At 42.1% G+C, this 16,017-nt stretch overlaps 1 protein-coding gene across 2 annotated transcripts; it reads right to left on the bottom strand.

Moving 5' to 3' along the window:
* Positions 1–4,039: 4,039 nt before the first annotated feature.
* Positions 4,040–8,108, bottom strand: s1pr3b (sphingosine-1-phosphate receptor 3b). Of its 2 annotated transcripts, none has more exons than XM_080756234.1 (2): positions 7,866–8,108; positions 4,040–7,118 (listed from the first exon to the last, which is right to left on the bottom strand). In XM_080756234.1, exon 2 carries the CDS (start codon positions 7,049–7,051, stop codon positions 6,092–6,094), a length of 960 nt encoding a protein of 319 aa, XP_080612360.1. In that variant the 5' UTR covers positions 7,052–7,118; positions 7,866–8,108; the 3' UTR covers positions 4,040–6,091. The 2 variants fall into 2 exon arrangements, with proteins under 2 accessions (XP_080612360.1, XP_080612359.1); XM_080756233.1 differs by having other exon boundaries at positions 4,040–7,308; positions 7,866–8,107.
* Positions 8,109–16,017: the final 7,909 nt, after the last annotated feature.

Here is a 16,017-nt window from a genome sequence, read left to right on the forward strand (position 1 = left end):
CTCTTTTGGAGGGTTGCGTATTACAGAGCATTACAGACCGGTGTGGAAAGTAACTAATTACCAGTATAATAATTAATAATTACCCTTTCACTTGAGTATATATTTTTTATTTAAGAATTAATTTCAACTGCTTTTGGAAGGGCAAGAATGACAGATCGGTCTACAGCTATGTTTGTTATGAATGTCTTTCCTCTTCATTCATACACAAGCTCTATGATAGTGGTTCCCAACCTGTGGGGCGGATTCTGCTGGAGTGCCATGAGGATATTGCAAGCGGGCCCCATATAATTGACAAAACACTAAGACTGTATTGATAATATATTATTTATATAGAAAATATTGTATTCATTCCTTTACAATCTTAAAAGGTGGGATTTTATTGTGATACAAATGTGAACTTAAAGTATACCATTTTAGATCTATTGATGCAAGCTGGAACACAATCGATTGATTGATCATGAAAATAAACTAGAGATTTTCAAGTGAGCCCTGATTAAGATAAGGTTGGGAACCACTGCTCTATGAGCTTGTAGATCTGCTCTTTTTAGCACACGCCGGTAACTCCAAAAGAAAACATTATTTTAAAGAAAATATGCTCTCACCGCTTTGGAGAACGTTGCTGAACGGAGAGAGGGGATTGGTTGATATTAAACATTAAGCTCGGAATGCCTAATTTGTACTTTAACGTTTACCGGGTGTAACACGGTGTTACACATTTTATTTGTACTTGAGTAATATTTACGTCAAGTAAAATAAATCGTAATTGCTAGGATATTCTAGTACTCTTTCACCACTGGTATTGGGAAGATTATAAACTAATATCTACCAGATCCAGTCTTATTAAAATCGGACTAGGAATCTCCTTCATTCCTCCCATTTTGCTTCTCAGGTCTGATCTGAGAAGTCTCACCTTCACATTTTAAGAGCAAGGGGAAGAGAAATGGGTAAAAAATAATAATCAATACGTTTTGAGTTCTTCGATATAAAATGTTACTTTGTTTATTTGCTCTTTCCAATGAGAATCCATCCAATCTAGTGTCCTGGGAGAAGGATAAATGTGTTAACCACTTAAAGCCCATATCATGGGTAACCGGAGTCCCTCAGAGATAGTGTATAGTTTCTGCTTTGGGTTATTGTGGGGAAAACGTTCACAGAAAATAGACGATCTTCTGTGAAAGACATCCCCACAATATAGATGCTGGGGTGTAAGTGGTTGAAGGTGTTGAACACAAAACGGAGCTGTTTGAAATACTTAAATAACTTATTTTCAAAGACTAAATTCCAAGAATCAACTTAGAAAATGTGCAATGTTATAAATTAAACATAACCAACCAAGCAAGACCAACTTCATACTTGAACTTGATTATCACATGATTATCAGCTGTGTATGGCATCTTGAAATGACGTACACAACCAAACATGTTGAGACGCAAATGAGAACGTGGCTTTTTCCAGATTTCTGTTGATGAAAATGTGCCTTTTCTTTGTACCAATGGTGTTTTTATTTATTTCTCTCTCTCTCTCTCTCTCTCTCTCTCTTCAAAGTGCAATAGCTGATCCTTAACCACTTAAGCCCTATTTCAAAAGTAGTGGAAATAGCAGATATACAAGATCACAAGCTTGTGAATCTGCTGTTTTTTCTATTTTTTCTATTTTTGGTTAATGGGGCATGTCTGTTCACTGTAGACTGTAGAGGTTGTGTTTGCCCTGCTGTGTGTTGCTGCTCGACACACACTCGCTCTCTCTCTCTCTCTCTCTCTCTCTCTCTCTCTCTCTCTCTCTCTCTCTTATATTATAAATGTATCATTTTCCAAATTCTAAATATGAATCTTTGTCAGATAGAATCTCACAAAAACAACACTATTTTGGGACAGGTCGAGAAAAATTAATAAAGAAACAAAGAAACAAGTCCAAACAATGTTTACAAATGTAATCCTTTGAGTGCATGAGTTTATAGTTCTACTGATCTCTGTGTGACTGAACCGTGACTGTGTGCACTGTGAATGCGTGCTACTCTTTGCTTAAAGGAGTAACTTGCACCCAAAAAAGTACTTATTTTCTATCAATTACACACCATGAAGCCTTGAATTCACGGGGACTGCGGCTGCGCATTAGTCCGACATCCCGTTAGTCCGACTGAATACTGGAGAACTCGGCCCGCCGACTCTTTGGCGAGATTTCTTCCCCTTTCGGCGACTCTTCGTCACTTTCCGGTTCGAGTTCTGTCTGAGAACTCGATCCGAAAGTGACGAAGAGTCGCCGAAAGGGGAAGAAATCTCGCCACTGGAGCGTGCATCTAGCTACTGCATGATGATCATGCACGCTGACAGACAGCAGATCAATAAAAGCATGCAAAAGCATTCAGCTTTCACAAGTGTGCCCATATAGAGAAGGAAAATAATTAAGAATTCGGTGGCATTTCTTTCACATTGCAAAAGAGCAATCTTTGCTCTTTGCTCTTTGTCCTTGTCCTGATTTTTGTATAGTTTTGGATATTAACAAATTATAAAGCACAGTGCCTCGCATTTCTCAATGAATAGCTAGCCTACTACAACAGTACAGAATAGGCTAACTAACGAGATGCACACTTCGCCCAGCCTCGAATGCAATTGATCATCACTTGGTATGCTAAGTCGAGTGATCCAACATACCACACAGAGTTCATGTTGTTGTTGTAAAGTTCAGAAAATGCAAATGATCAATCACAGTTCTAATAGACCTACTCTACTTCCTGACTGAATTACATCTGAATAGCGATGATGATGATGGCTACTGCTAATGACATATTAGCATGTGAGAAGTTATTATGACCTTAATTTTCATGGCAGGTACATTCCAAAGCAACTAATAATAGTGCCCCGAAACGTGTAGAAAACTCGCCAGAATCTGAAGAAGAGTCGTCGCGCGGCGATTCTTCTTAAGAGTCTGGCGAGTTTTCTACACGTTTTGCCGACTTATCTTGATAAGTCGGCAAAAAGGGTAAATGTGCCGAGTATTCTTGTTACCGTCCGACTCCGACGTGGCCGGTTAAGGGTATGGGGTTAAGGGTATGGGCACATCTTGGATTCCATGCTGGTGGATGGAAAAGAAGCTCCACCCACGCGGCAGGTTGCCGCGTCGGCCAGATTCCCGGAAAAGCTTGCCCCAGCGGCAACCTGCCGCGTGGGTGGAGCTTCTTTTCCATCCACCAGCTGTCTAAAAAAACAGAAATGACGCAAAACACAGCGTTTTCCGTCCGCACATGGAATCTAAATTGTGCCCAGGCTGTAAGACTCACCTAGGGTTAGGGTTTGGGGTCGGACTAATGAGCAGAATCCTTAGCCAATCATTTGATGACGGGGTGGGTGGGAAAGAGGAGACTCAATTGAGACTCTGACCGCTGGTCATACATTTATTGGCTCAGGAATACGACAAAAAACAACAACACGCACAATGAATTCAAGGCTCGGGGTGTGTTGGGGTACTCCTTTAAGGTAGCTCTGTATGATTTGTCTTAATATTAATAAAGAATATGGGGCAAGGCTAAAATCTAACTGATTATCCATATCAGGCCCTGAAATGTCATTATTGGATATAACTTTTATTTTTTAACAACCCTTTGAGCACTACACCTGTAATATTAGCTCATATAGAGGGTATGCGCATGACATCATCATCATACCAGGAGGTTATGCGGAAATGCCTACTGAGTGTCAAAAAACTACTTTCTGGCCTTGACAGCACATGCATCCAAACAGAAAAGTCATATTTGATTGCATTAACTTACTTGAATCAACATTAAATTCCCTTTGTCACTCACTTTGCCACTCGATCTGCCATTCACTTTATGCATGCGCATATTCTGTCCTGTTCTTAAGTCAACATGGACAATTTGCCAATAGATTAGGCTATACAATAATTGAATTGACATGCCTCTAAATAATTTTGTTTTCAAGATTGTTATTAATAATATTAATATTAACAACTTATCTTCAGTTCAAAGAGGTCGATAAAAAAAATTGTCTTGAACAAATGGCGGAAAGGAGGGGAAACACTGAGGTGATGCTATACCATTGTTTACCAGCAGATGGAGCGCTCTTAACATTTACACACTATACATTTTGGTTAAAATATGATTGTTAAAAGTGAAATATGTACTGATCTGGGTAGCATCACATATACGTTTTGTGTTATTTACATTGTGTTTCATGCAGATTGTTTCCTAAACAGTTTTTCAGTAAATACATATATCAACAATACCAACGGTATAATAATAAATAGCTTGTTTTTCCATTACACTTCATCAATGTACAATTTACACATTCCATCATCATGCATTATTTACTACAGTTTCTCCATTCTAAAACCATAGTGCTATACCAATACATTTTAATATGTCCTTTCTGCTATATGTCACAGGGACTGCTATTTTGTCTGGCACAAAACGGTTGATACAGTAGATGACATCTTTATCCCAGACAAATACAGTATATGAGACCTGGTGTGAATAGGGTTAGGAACTTGGGATCCGATTCTGGCCCGATTCCTTAATGGTTCTCGATATTATACATATATATACACACATGTATACAGTGTGTATATATATATATATATATATATATATATATATATATATATATATATTTATTTACCTCAAAGTGAGGTCCAGGGACCCTCTGGGTTCTTTACAGTCCCTTCCCAGGTCTGTAGCAGGAGTGTACAAATGAAATGAATCCATTTGGTTCCATTTGTACACTCTCAGAGTGGTCCGTGAAATGGAGAAACATCTGAGAACCACCATTATTGTAATTGTATAGCAGATGTGAAGACCACATACCAGCTCTGACGGTGTGATGAAACCGCTTACAGAAACGGTCCAAATGTGACCATCTTCCGGCAGTGGTGGAAAGTAGGACTAAGTACATTTGCTTAAGTACTGTACTTGATGTATAGGACCGATATATTTGTTGGACCGATAGTACATCATGTCACATGACATAGGACCGATATATCTGTTGGGCCGATAGTAGGCTACATCATGTAATATGACATTGGACCGATATATCTGTCGGACCGATGCAATGAACATTATTATTTGACTTTTTGACGACATCTGTATCAGCAATTATGCAGCTTATCATGCGTCCACATTTTAACCACTAGTTTGAACCGGACGTCTTTATTCTATGCATAGCATTATATGCAAAAATGTTGTGAGCTTGTAGTTTAATCAAATCTAAGTTTTTCAAATTGAATATAATTAATTTAGCACTTTTCTTTGTAAATTTTTATCCCATGATTTTGCAAACCCATTTTTTCAGCCAGTGTCAATTATCTAATGTAATCCTGGGCGCTACACTTCCTCTGCCAACCTGGGGGGGCAGCGGACATACTTACTTCTATGCATGAAGAGTCCAAGCTGCTTCTTTTCACCTGGCAGGGGGGAGTTGGCCGGATGTAGCCCGTGGAAGGAACACGTTATTCCAACCAGTTCCTTTCTCCTCCATCAGGCGCCCTTGCTGGCCACTGGGAGGTAGTTTAGAGACCAGGATTACTGCATGTTTTTTTTGTGAGGGTACCAACCCTAGGGGACACGGGGAGAACATGCAAACTCCACCAGAATGGCCCTTTCGCCAACCCTGCATCGGGTATGGGCACTGATGATGCGGAGGAGAGAACACGCCCACGTCCCCAGCGGGAATCGAACCCAGGACCTTCTATCTGTGAGCACTACCGACTGTGCCCCCAATTTAGCACTTTTTATTTTTATTTTATTAACAAAATATGGATGAAAACATTGGTATTGGACCGGGTGGTCTCGGACTATCCAAAATCGGGCATATCAGTCGGACTCTACCGGGCATGGACTGGCACAGACAATTGGTCTTCACCGGCCCAACGATGGCCCAAAGACACCACTGTCTTTTTTTTATTCTTTTTTATTTTTGTTTAGGCTCAGCCACGGTCCCGTAAACTGCCCGTGCCCTTCTGGCATCTGCCAGAATTGCCAGAGCATCCTATTCGGGCCTATGGGCTCTACTACATACTGTAGGAACATAATCACCTTCATTGCTTGCTTGCTCACATGTCCCATCGCCATCCGTCCGCGTCTCTAAATGTCACCTCGAGCAGAGCCCGTGTTCATTCCCGCCACCGCGGTGACCTGACCCTGGCTCGGGTCCGTTTGGTCCTCCTTCTCCAGCTCAGCCGGCATGCCGCTGGGCTGGTTCTGGTGCGGGTGGTTCTGGCTGCTCCAGGACTTGCTCCTGCTGCGGCTGGGCTCCAGAGAGGGCTTAGCCCCGCTGCCGGTGATGGAGGCCTTCCCCTTGAAGACGCAGCCGCAGACCAGGCCCAGGAAGCCCCGTCTCATCTCCCGGCTGGCCAGCGTGTAAATGACCGGGTTCATGGCCGAGTTGACCACGGCTAGGGCGATGAACCAGTCGGCCTTGTAGAGGACGGAGCAGCGCAGGCGCTGGTGCGGCTGGCACGCCACGTCCACCAGCAGCAGCACGAAGATGGGCGTCCAGCACGCGATGAAGACGCCCACCACGATGATGACGGTGCGCAGCAGTGACATGGCGTGCTCCGAGTTGCTGTGCTTGCTCACCTTGCGGCTGCTGGACTTCACCAGGACGTAGATGCGGGCGTAGAGCACGGAGATGGCCAGCAGCAGCACCATGAAGATGGTGATGCAGAAGGCCACGTACTTCTTGGAGTAGAGCGGGAGCACCGTGGAGCAGTCGGGGAGGTTGCCCAGGCAGTTCCAGCCCAGGATGGGCAAAGCCCCTAAGGATATGGCTATCAGCCAGCATGTACCTATCAGAAGAAACACCCTGTAGTTCTTGTTGGCATCGTAAGGCCTCATTTTGATCATCGTCAGGTGTCTCTCTATGGCGATAGCCAGTAGACTGAAAATAGACGCCCCCAGTGCAACAAACATGCTGCCCTCTCTGACAAACCAGAGAGCAGGGGACAGCTGGAGGGTCTTGTCCCCTGATAGCAGCAAGTTGACCAGGTACGCCACTCCAGATAGCAGGTCGCAGAGGGCCAAATTGCCAATGAAATAGTACATGCGGTTGTGGAAGCGTTGGTTTCTCCATATGGCTATCAACACGAAGAGGTTCTCCAAGGCGATAAAGCTGCATATGACAAGGAACACAATGGTTTTAGCATCCACGGTGCCACTGGTTTTACCACTGCTGGGCCGGTGCTCCAGCTTCCCTGTGTAGTTGTAGTGGAGGTATATCTGTGCGTTGATCATCTTGGAGGCTGAAGTCCCGAGGACTGCCACTAGATGTCAGAGTGGAGCAGAGTAAGCAGTTCCGCGGTCTAAAAGGACAGTTCATAAAATGTATTAAAGTATGCTATGAGTATGACAGGGTTTTTGATATGATTATCCTGTCATCTTTTGATAGTGATTTTAAAATAAGGGCTCGAGTTGATATTAATAGTAATAGTAAATGTTTACTATAATGGCCTAAGGCTAAACTCGAGCCTTATGAATTAAGTTAGAATTTCAAAGGCTATTTTCAAAATAAATTATTTTCAATTAATCACTTATTCGCAGATCAACATGAAACCGGTTTTATAGGCCTATGATCGTGATGAAATATTGTATACTACTGATCTCAGTGGTCTGGATGCTGATTTGTTTTTCGCATCTCCACATTATGATATGAATATGATTGCAAGTTGAAATAATAAAACCGCTTGAGTTTTCTCAATTGCGAGTTTTCTCAATCACTTTCAAGTTGAACATATACTTTCTTATTTAAAACAGCTATAGCAATCCGCTGTTTGTAGGCTTAATATATGGGCAAAGATTCAGGACTGATTCCCGGAAAGTCATTAGCCTATAGAAATTTCTCAAATCAGGATAAACTTACCGAGATGCTGGCGATTTAGTCCCACTTCATTGTGATATCCAATTCGTGCAAAGTCTGCATTCTGACTCTTAGCCTACTAAACTAGTTAGTATTACATTCAACGGGATCATCGGTGCGGTGTATAGGCTAGTTCATTTTGTAGCAGTCTCATGTTGCCCCGCAGTATATCGACGTTTTCTCTTCAAGTCACTCCCTCCCCATCTCGAGGAGAAGTCAGGATGGAATGGATCCGTTTATGAAGTTTCAATTCATGCATGGTTTTAATATGACATATCTTCCCTCGTGTAGTGTAGGCTATAGCCTCGGTTCGCTAAGTATTCCAGTTATTTTTGTTAGGCTACTCTTGTGATAGGAATCGTAGACTTGATATTGAATGAATATAGGCTTTCACTCAAATGCAGAGCCCTACTCTAATTAATTAGGTGACAGGTTTTCCATCTTTGAGAAAGTCTTCCAACTTTTATTTTATTTTTTATTGATTGAAGTATTTAATTATCAACAGTTTGCAGAATTACAGTATAGGCCTACATTTAACTCAATACAAAACTGGCAAACCACCGTCGCGACCCGCAAGCCTATTGAAACATTAGCCTAGGCCTACATATGAAAATGGAAAGGGTAGTGGGCACTATAAGTTCGTGACCTCGATGTAAAATTGCATATTTTGTCCAAAATGTTAAAATATTTAATATTTGGATAAAGTAGCCTATAGGCTATACATGATTATAGAACATGCTCAAACATTCGACAATTAAGGTCTAATATTTCTACAATTTATATTAACAAGTTTATTACTTTAATTTAAGTATTAGTATATTATGGCTATAGCCTATACCGTCCGCGTGCATGGGGTGGAATTAGGAAAGTATATAGGCTGCTAGGCTATTAAGATCTCGGCTATATAGGAATAGTAGCCTACAGTATAGGGTATGAAAAACGCCAGGCTCTGTAGACTTTGGCCTAAACATTAAACCATAAACACAGGTTTGCCATTTAAATAATAGCCTGACTGCCTGAACTGAAACCCACAGCCTGCACTGCTCCAGCTGCTTTCATTGATTTTCACGATGGTGGTCCTCCTGGTCTATTACGTAACTCTGAATGCAATGGTGAGATTTGCTGTGCCAGATGGATGCCACTCCACTGATTGTCCTGTCCCAACTAGGCAGAATGAACAATGACATCAACAGATATCAATATGGGTGACTCCTGTGAAAGAGGGGGTGGGGGGTCCCCAGCTGCAAAATGAGTTAATAATAGGTCAGGGTACTAAAGTATTTGTCTCCATAACAATTATAAGATGATATTTCAAGTGATTTTCTCGTTTTGCCACTGTGGACATCAGGAAGGAGATACAGAAACATGAGGGTTTTCCAATTTTTCGTGGCTCCCAGAGTAATTATACTTTAACCACTTTAGCAAATAGCAAATCTACAAGCTCGACTATTTTCAGAAAATCTTTATTATTCTTTTTCAGCTGCCAAATGCATATAGCCCATATTGGTTTGAAATTATTTAGGATTCGGAACGTCTCCCCTAAGAAGTAATAGCATCTCATTTGCGAGATTAATTTGGGGGATGCTTGACAAGTTGACATGAGAAGGTTTGAAAAGAACCACAGTATACCGTAGTAGGCCTATGAGTTGGACCTCTAGCTCCCCATCCTGTATACAGTAGGCCTACAGTATGTGTGTGGCACCTCTCTCCCCATCCTGTGCTCTGATCCTGTGATGAGGCGGACGGCGCGACCTCATCCAGGAAGGATGGGAAGGGCTGGAAGTGAGAAGAAATGGAAGTGATGCAGCAATGGTGAAGAAGACCTCGCCCCATCTGTGACCTCACCCATCTGCATGTGACCTCACCATCTGCATGTGACCTCACCCATCTGCATGTGACCTCACCCATCTGCATGTGACCTCACCCATCTGCATGTGACCTCACCCATCTGCATGTGACCTCACCATCTGCATGTGACCTCACCCATCTGCATGTGACCTCACCCATCTGCATGTGACGTCACCCATCTGCATGTGACGTCACCTCACCCATCTGCATGTGACCTCACCATCTGCATGTGACCTCACCCATCTGCATGTGACCTCACCCATCTGCATGTGACCTCACCCATCTGCATGTGACGTCACCCATCTGCATGTGACGTCACCTCACCCATCTGCATGTGACCTCACCATCTGCATGTGACCTCACCCATCTGCATGTGACCTCACCCATCTGCATGTGACGTCACCTCACCCATCGCTCGCTGGTGCTAGACAAGAGCTGAATTCACTTGGAGGGGAAAAAGAGAACGCGAGCACTCACGGTTCTGGCAGATACGGTAGCATATCTTTAAAATATCACCTGCTCTGGATTAAGAGCGTCCATGCTATAATGCCTAAATTGTAGGATCTCTTATTTATTTAAAAGCCCCTGCAGCAGATCAAACCAGGGGTCATCAATATGTCCGTACACAGACAAAATGTGTCCGTGGCAATTATAATTGATCATAAGACCCATGACAAGTTTCCTGGTTTTATTCAGAACGTGTATGACATTTACTATGACACTATGGCATATTAGGAGTGCAACTACTAGTACTAGTGGTTCTCAAATGTTTTATTTGCAAGGACCCCCTTAGCTCTGAGAGTGTACAAATGGACCCATAAGGGTCCATCTTAAGAGTTTCACATGTACCGGAACAGTGCATCTGTGACAAACAAACTGAATCTTTAAAAAAAACATGACAATGACTGTAAAGAATGGCACACAGTTGCAATCTCCTGAAATGTGGAACTGCATGCAAGCTGCAAATGGGGCTGCAATTTCCTCATTGCAGTCAGAACACGCAGAGACTCAACTCTTCAGACTCAACTCACTAGGACTAGGTCCCATTTACATGTACACTGGCAGCCAAATCTAGCCTGAATAGCTGTGGTCACATGGAATCTGATCACATTCAGAGGTGGTTCAAATCTGATGATTTGAGGAGATCTGTCTCTGACTCTGAATGCAACAACCTGATCTAAATCAGATTCCATGTGACTTGTATAGGTACAGTACATGACTTGTTTATGTTCAGAAACAAATCAGATTCCAATCTGTATGTGGCACAGATCTGATTCAGGCTGGACTTTGCTGACAGTCTGAACACACAGATCTATGACAGATCCTATCTGGTCACTTGCAAATGCAATGGTCGGGCCAAAAGATCAGATTTGAGAAATAAAATTGAAAAATAGATTTGAATCAGATTTGACTGGATGTGACTGCAGTCTAAATAGGGCCCTAAACCTTCTTGCCACCTTGATTGATGCTAGCGAATTATGACCAATATGCAAGTATGCAGACATCACATCGTGCCTAAATTCAATAACACGACAGCAAATGATGTACTTCCAATCAAAAACTGTATTGTAACAATTGACCCAAACTTTTACTGTGTATACAGTTCCACACTTTTTATTGCCCAGAATTTCCCCCCAAGAAAGCATGTACAGTGACCCAGACAAAATCACTTGATGGTAGAGCTGCTCCACTCTGTGTCTCTGGTTATTAACTGTGGGGAATTTCATCTGCGGTTGAATAAAAGTCCGTGGTCTGGCAGGAATCCATTTGCATTGTTACACAGTTACAATCCCCAGTCATTTCCTGTATGACACACTGTGCCAATAATGGGATAATTTCAAGGGGGGAAAAACTGATACCTACCGTACCTACAATACTAGGGCTGTCTTTCTCAAACTTTTACATTTCAAGGACCCCCAAATTTATCTAAAAATCTATCCGACGGACCCCCATAACTCTGAGAACGTACAAATGGAAACAATTATTTACCCTCTGGAAGTGCCAAGGGCGCCTGGGGGACCCAACCTTTTGAACCACTGTACTGGGGTTCCAGAAATCTGGGGAGCACTGAAAAGGAATGGATTTGCATAAAAAAAAAAAATGTTAAATTACTTGACCAAGAGAACAGGGTTTGGAAAGATTTCGCAAACTGCAGTAATGTGAATCCAGGAGACTGCATTCACAGGAACTTCAGGCCAGATATGAAGCCATCAACAAGAACCAACCCATAATGTGCGGTTAGAATGTGCCCATGTCTATGTGTATTCATAGACTACTTTAGAACATTATGGGTGGAGGGCCGGGAGGGGGGGGGCTCCAATCTTTGCAGGACCACCACCCTCTCACCAAAATGTTATTTCATAGGCGACCACCACTTTGGTTTTCGGTGAGCTTGAATTTTCCTGTCATCTTTGTCAGTGAGACAAGTAATTAGAGTTCACCATAGCTGACGTTTGAGTCTGTGGTACCGTATACAGCTGAGGCTCCCTTTCTACTGCCATCGTGTATTATTTTCAAAGCAAAACGTCTAAAAGCTGCAACCTCTTATTTGAAAGGACAGTGCAGTGAAGACTCCCATCCCATGCAGTTGCTGCTACCACACAGCTGCTAAATCATTCTCTCAGGGGCAGATTTCCCAGTCACGTACTGGCGGCTCTCAAACATTTTCTTTGTCGCGGACCCCCAAATTGATGTTATTTGGCCACAGAGCCCCCATTTGGAAAAGAAAAAAGGTTTTGTGAAAGAGACCATAAGAGAAGATTTGTCATCATTTTCAAATAGACACAAAAAGTTCTAAAGTGTGTTTAAACATTTTGCTGTGGACCCTGGAACCCCTTCAAGGACCCCCGGTGGTCCCTGCAGCATTGAGGACTCGTGTCTTACTGTAGCTCCGCTCATAGATCAGTGATTCTCAACCTTTTTAAAATGGAAAGATCCCTAGTTTGATATGCACCAGGCCATTGATTTTTTTTTCTTTCTGGAAATGTGGAATATCTTTGAAACATGTTAATATGTTAATCTTGAATGGGGTGGGGGTACCTGGCACAACATATTTTAAAATGAGGGTTCGTGACATGCATGAAAAAGTTTGAGAACCGTTGCGCTTTAGACTATTATGAGCACATTACAGATCCATTTGGCATCGGTGCAGTTATCGCTGTGCTTGAATTGGCCTTGTTCTTCTGGTTCTCAACCCCTCATTAGAGTGCAAGGGCTGGGGTCAGAGTGGTGGTGGGCAGTGGGCACGCACACACGTGCAATTATGAGAAAACTCTGCCTTTAATTTCACCTTCTCCATCCATTTTAAGGCAACAACACACACCCCATGAGTCTGGGCTACAAATCTGAAGCGGACGGATCCCCTCCTGGCCTGTGGTCTTTGTGGTGGCAGTATTCCTAGGCACAGCCGGCCTCTTGCATGCAACTCCACAGGGGAAAAAAAGGACTTAAAACATTTTCTGGGCATAATTTCCAGCCGTGGCACAGTTTAGTCTAGTAGCGGCACAGCATGCAAGTGGTGGAAGGAGTATACTCACATTACTGGAGTAAAAGTATCAATACCACAATATAGAAGTACTGTGTATAGTAAAGGTCTGGTGTTCAAAATGTACTCGAGTGAAAGTACAAAAGCATTGGGCATCAAAATCTACTTAAAGTACCTGTAGTGTCAAAGTCCTATACTTCTGGCTCTACTGATTGCCGATGGCTTGAGAAGAAAGAAAACTGAGGTTTTCAGCATACAATAATAAATAATAATACAATATTAATATATATAATAAATACAATGAAACATAAACAGTCAGTCAAACACAAGTACTACCAGCCTTCGTGAATGGTAACAGTTAAAACACGTTTGCCCCTTTCCATCAGCAACACCATGCGCTTGATTTTGCAATTTCTGCAATTTCCGCAATTTCCATTTCCACCATTTCTGCAATTGCAATTTCCGCAATTTCCAATTTCCGCAAGATTTTTTTTTCTTCTTTTTTTTTTGATTTTCATTGGTGGGCCAGTCATAATGGTCCCGCGGGCCTGATGTGGCCCGCGGGCCTGAGGTTGAGTATCACTGCTCTAAAGCCCTAACCACACCAGAGGGTCAACATGCAACTATACATGCTACCATTATTCCCAATGGCAGTTGCATTGGTGTGGTTTGTTTTGTTGCAAAGATTTGCGAGTAGTTGCAAGGAGTTGCAGCCATGGTGTGGTTTGGGCCTTACAGTACCAAAAGTAAAAGTACTCACCACACCTCATCTATACACTGCTATCTATACACTGCCATCGATACGAGCGAGCGAACAATGAAATCTCACTAGAATACATGTTTTTCAAGACTGTTCTGACGTACAGCGAGCGTGCAATAACGTCACCACCCCTCCTATATTCGCTCACAGTGTCTCTATTTGAGCAAGGTTTCGCGCCCCCAAACACTTTTATTGGTTGAGGGTTGAGATCTATCATCTATCTACACGCTACTATTTATTGGTTATTTGATTGGTACAGCCTACGTCATAACGCAATGGCCGACGCTCCATATTAGGACAGTTTTTCGCACGATATCACCGCCGGATGTGTCTTGAGTGTACAGGGTTTGATGAGATTAGATCATCATATGGAATGTCAGAACAGGAAGGACGGGTGGGAAAGTATCAACATATGGAATGTCAGAACAGGTCAGCTACAAAGTAACTAGAAACTAAAGTTTTCAAATAATTGTATTGGAGTATACAGTCTACAATATTTGCCTCTTGACATATAGTGGAGTAGAAGTAAAATAATTGAAATTTGGATATACTTCAGTAAAGTAAAAGTAGCCTACCTCTAATGTACTTTTGTAGTTACTTTCCGTCCACTACACAGTTTAGTCTAGAAGCGGGCCAGCCTGCCAAACTGTGGAAGACCACACAAACAGAAATAGGGTTTTTTATATCTACCACTTTTTCTGCTGCCGTGGCTTTTAGTTAACTTCACTTTGTAACAGCAAAGTGGAATGCTTTTGAGTTTCACTTTTTATTTGTTTACAAGTACAAGTTAGAGAACAAAAGTAATTTGCTGTAGAATTCACTTTCCGTTTGAATTGTGTTGTCATAAATGTCACCAGACTGACATTTTGTCCGATGTATTGGCTCCTTGGTGTAAAGGACAGACCACCCAGTGTCACAAGGTTGGACACTTTAAATAAAATCCATTGCTCCGTATCACCACATTATATTTTGACAAATACGTAGCTCGTTTTGTACTACATCAAAAAACTGTCCATTTTGCAGGTGTAGAGACTATAATTTTAAAGGCTTCTGGTGCAGTAATTCCTGTCCAAAGACTGGGTCACTCAGCATTATTGTTCAGTACAACAAGTAAATGTAATGCATCTCTTCCTTGACACAGCAGTAAAGTTTGCACGAAGAAGATTAAATAGAATCGTAGAATGAATAGTTCTCACTGATGCTGAATATAATTTCTGTCTATACACTGTTTCTGCTGTCATTGGTGGACTATAGACATATCAGAAACATGCCTACCAATGGCATAATCAATGGTGATCCGAGGCTAATATAAAATACAGTCTTTCTCTTCCTGGAAAGTTAGAATGCTGAAATAGAAGTCATTGTTCTTGCACCAACCGATGATGTCACTCGTTGACAGATTTCTGAAACGTCCACAGCCCTCGTCTGAGACAGCAGTGGTGCTTCCAGGCTGTTCCAGCTATATTGTTATACAAAACGCCTGTGGTTTCCGAGGCTATACAGCTAGAAACTACAGATTCAATTCAATTCAATTACATTTTAGTTAAGTGTCAAATCACAACAATTTGTCTCAAGACACTTTACATAAAGTAGAAAACCAACAAAGATCCACCCAGAGCAAGCAATATTGCGACAGTGGTAACGAAAAACTCCCCTTTAGGAAGAAACGTCAGGCAGAACCCGACTCTAGGGTTGGCGGCCATCTGCCTCGACCGTGTTGGGGGAAAAGTGGGGGGAGATGAGAAATAGGTCACAATGTTTCAGTTTTTAATTTATTGTATGTCAGTAAAATGCAGGCTGAGGAATAGTGTGTTTTTCCCACAGGCCATCAGACTGTAAATAACAGTAAAAAGTGATAATAACCCTCTGTACTTTGCAGTATGCACTTTCAACTTCCCTGTTTTTAATTGTTTGAGTGTTTTAGGTAGTTTTTTTTAATCTTGTAGGCCTATCCTTTTTTGTATTGCATTGTAAGTTTTTCCACATGTATGTACTGTATAGTACCTAACCAGTGAATCTAGTGACAATAAAGTAAATTCTGAATCTGAATCTGCCAGTGAGAG

This window comes from Protomyctophum bolini, assembly GCF_963924005.1.
Source record: "Protomyctophum bolini genome assembly, chromosome: 22".
Taxonomy (NCBI): domain Eukaryota; kingdom Metazoa; phylum Chordata; class Actinopteri; order Myctophiformes; family Myctophidae; genus Protomyctophum; species Protomyctophum bolini.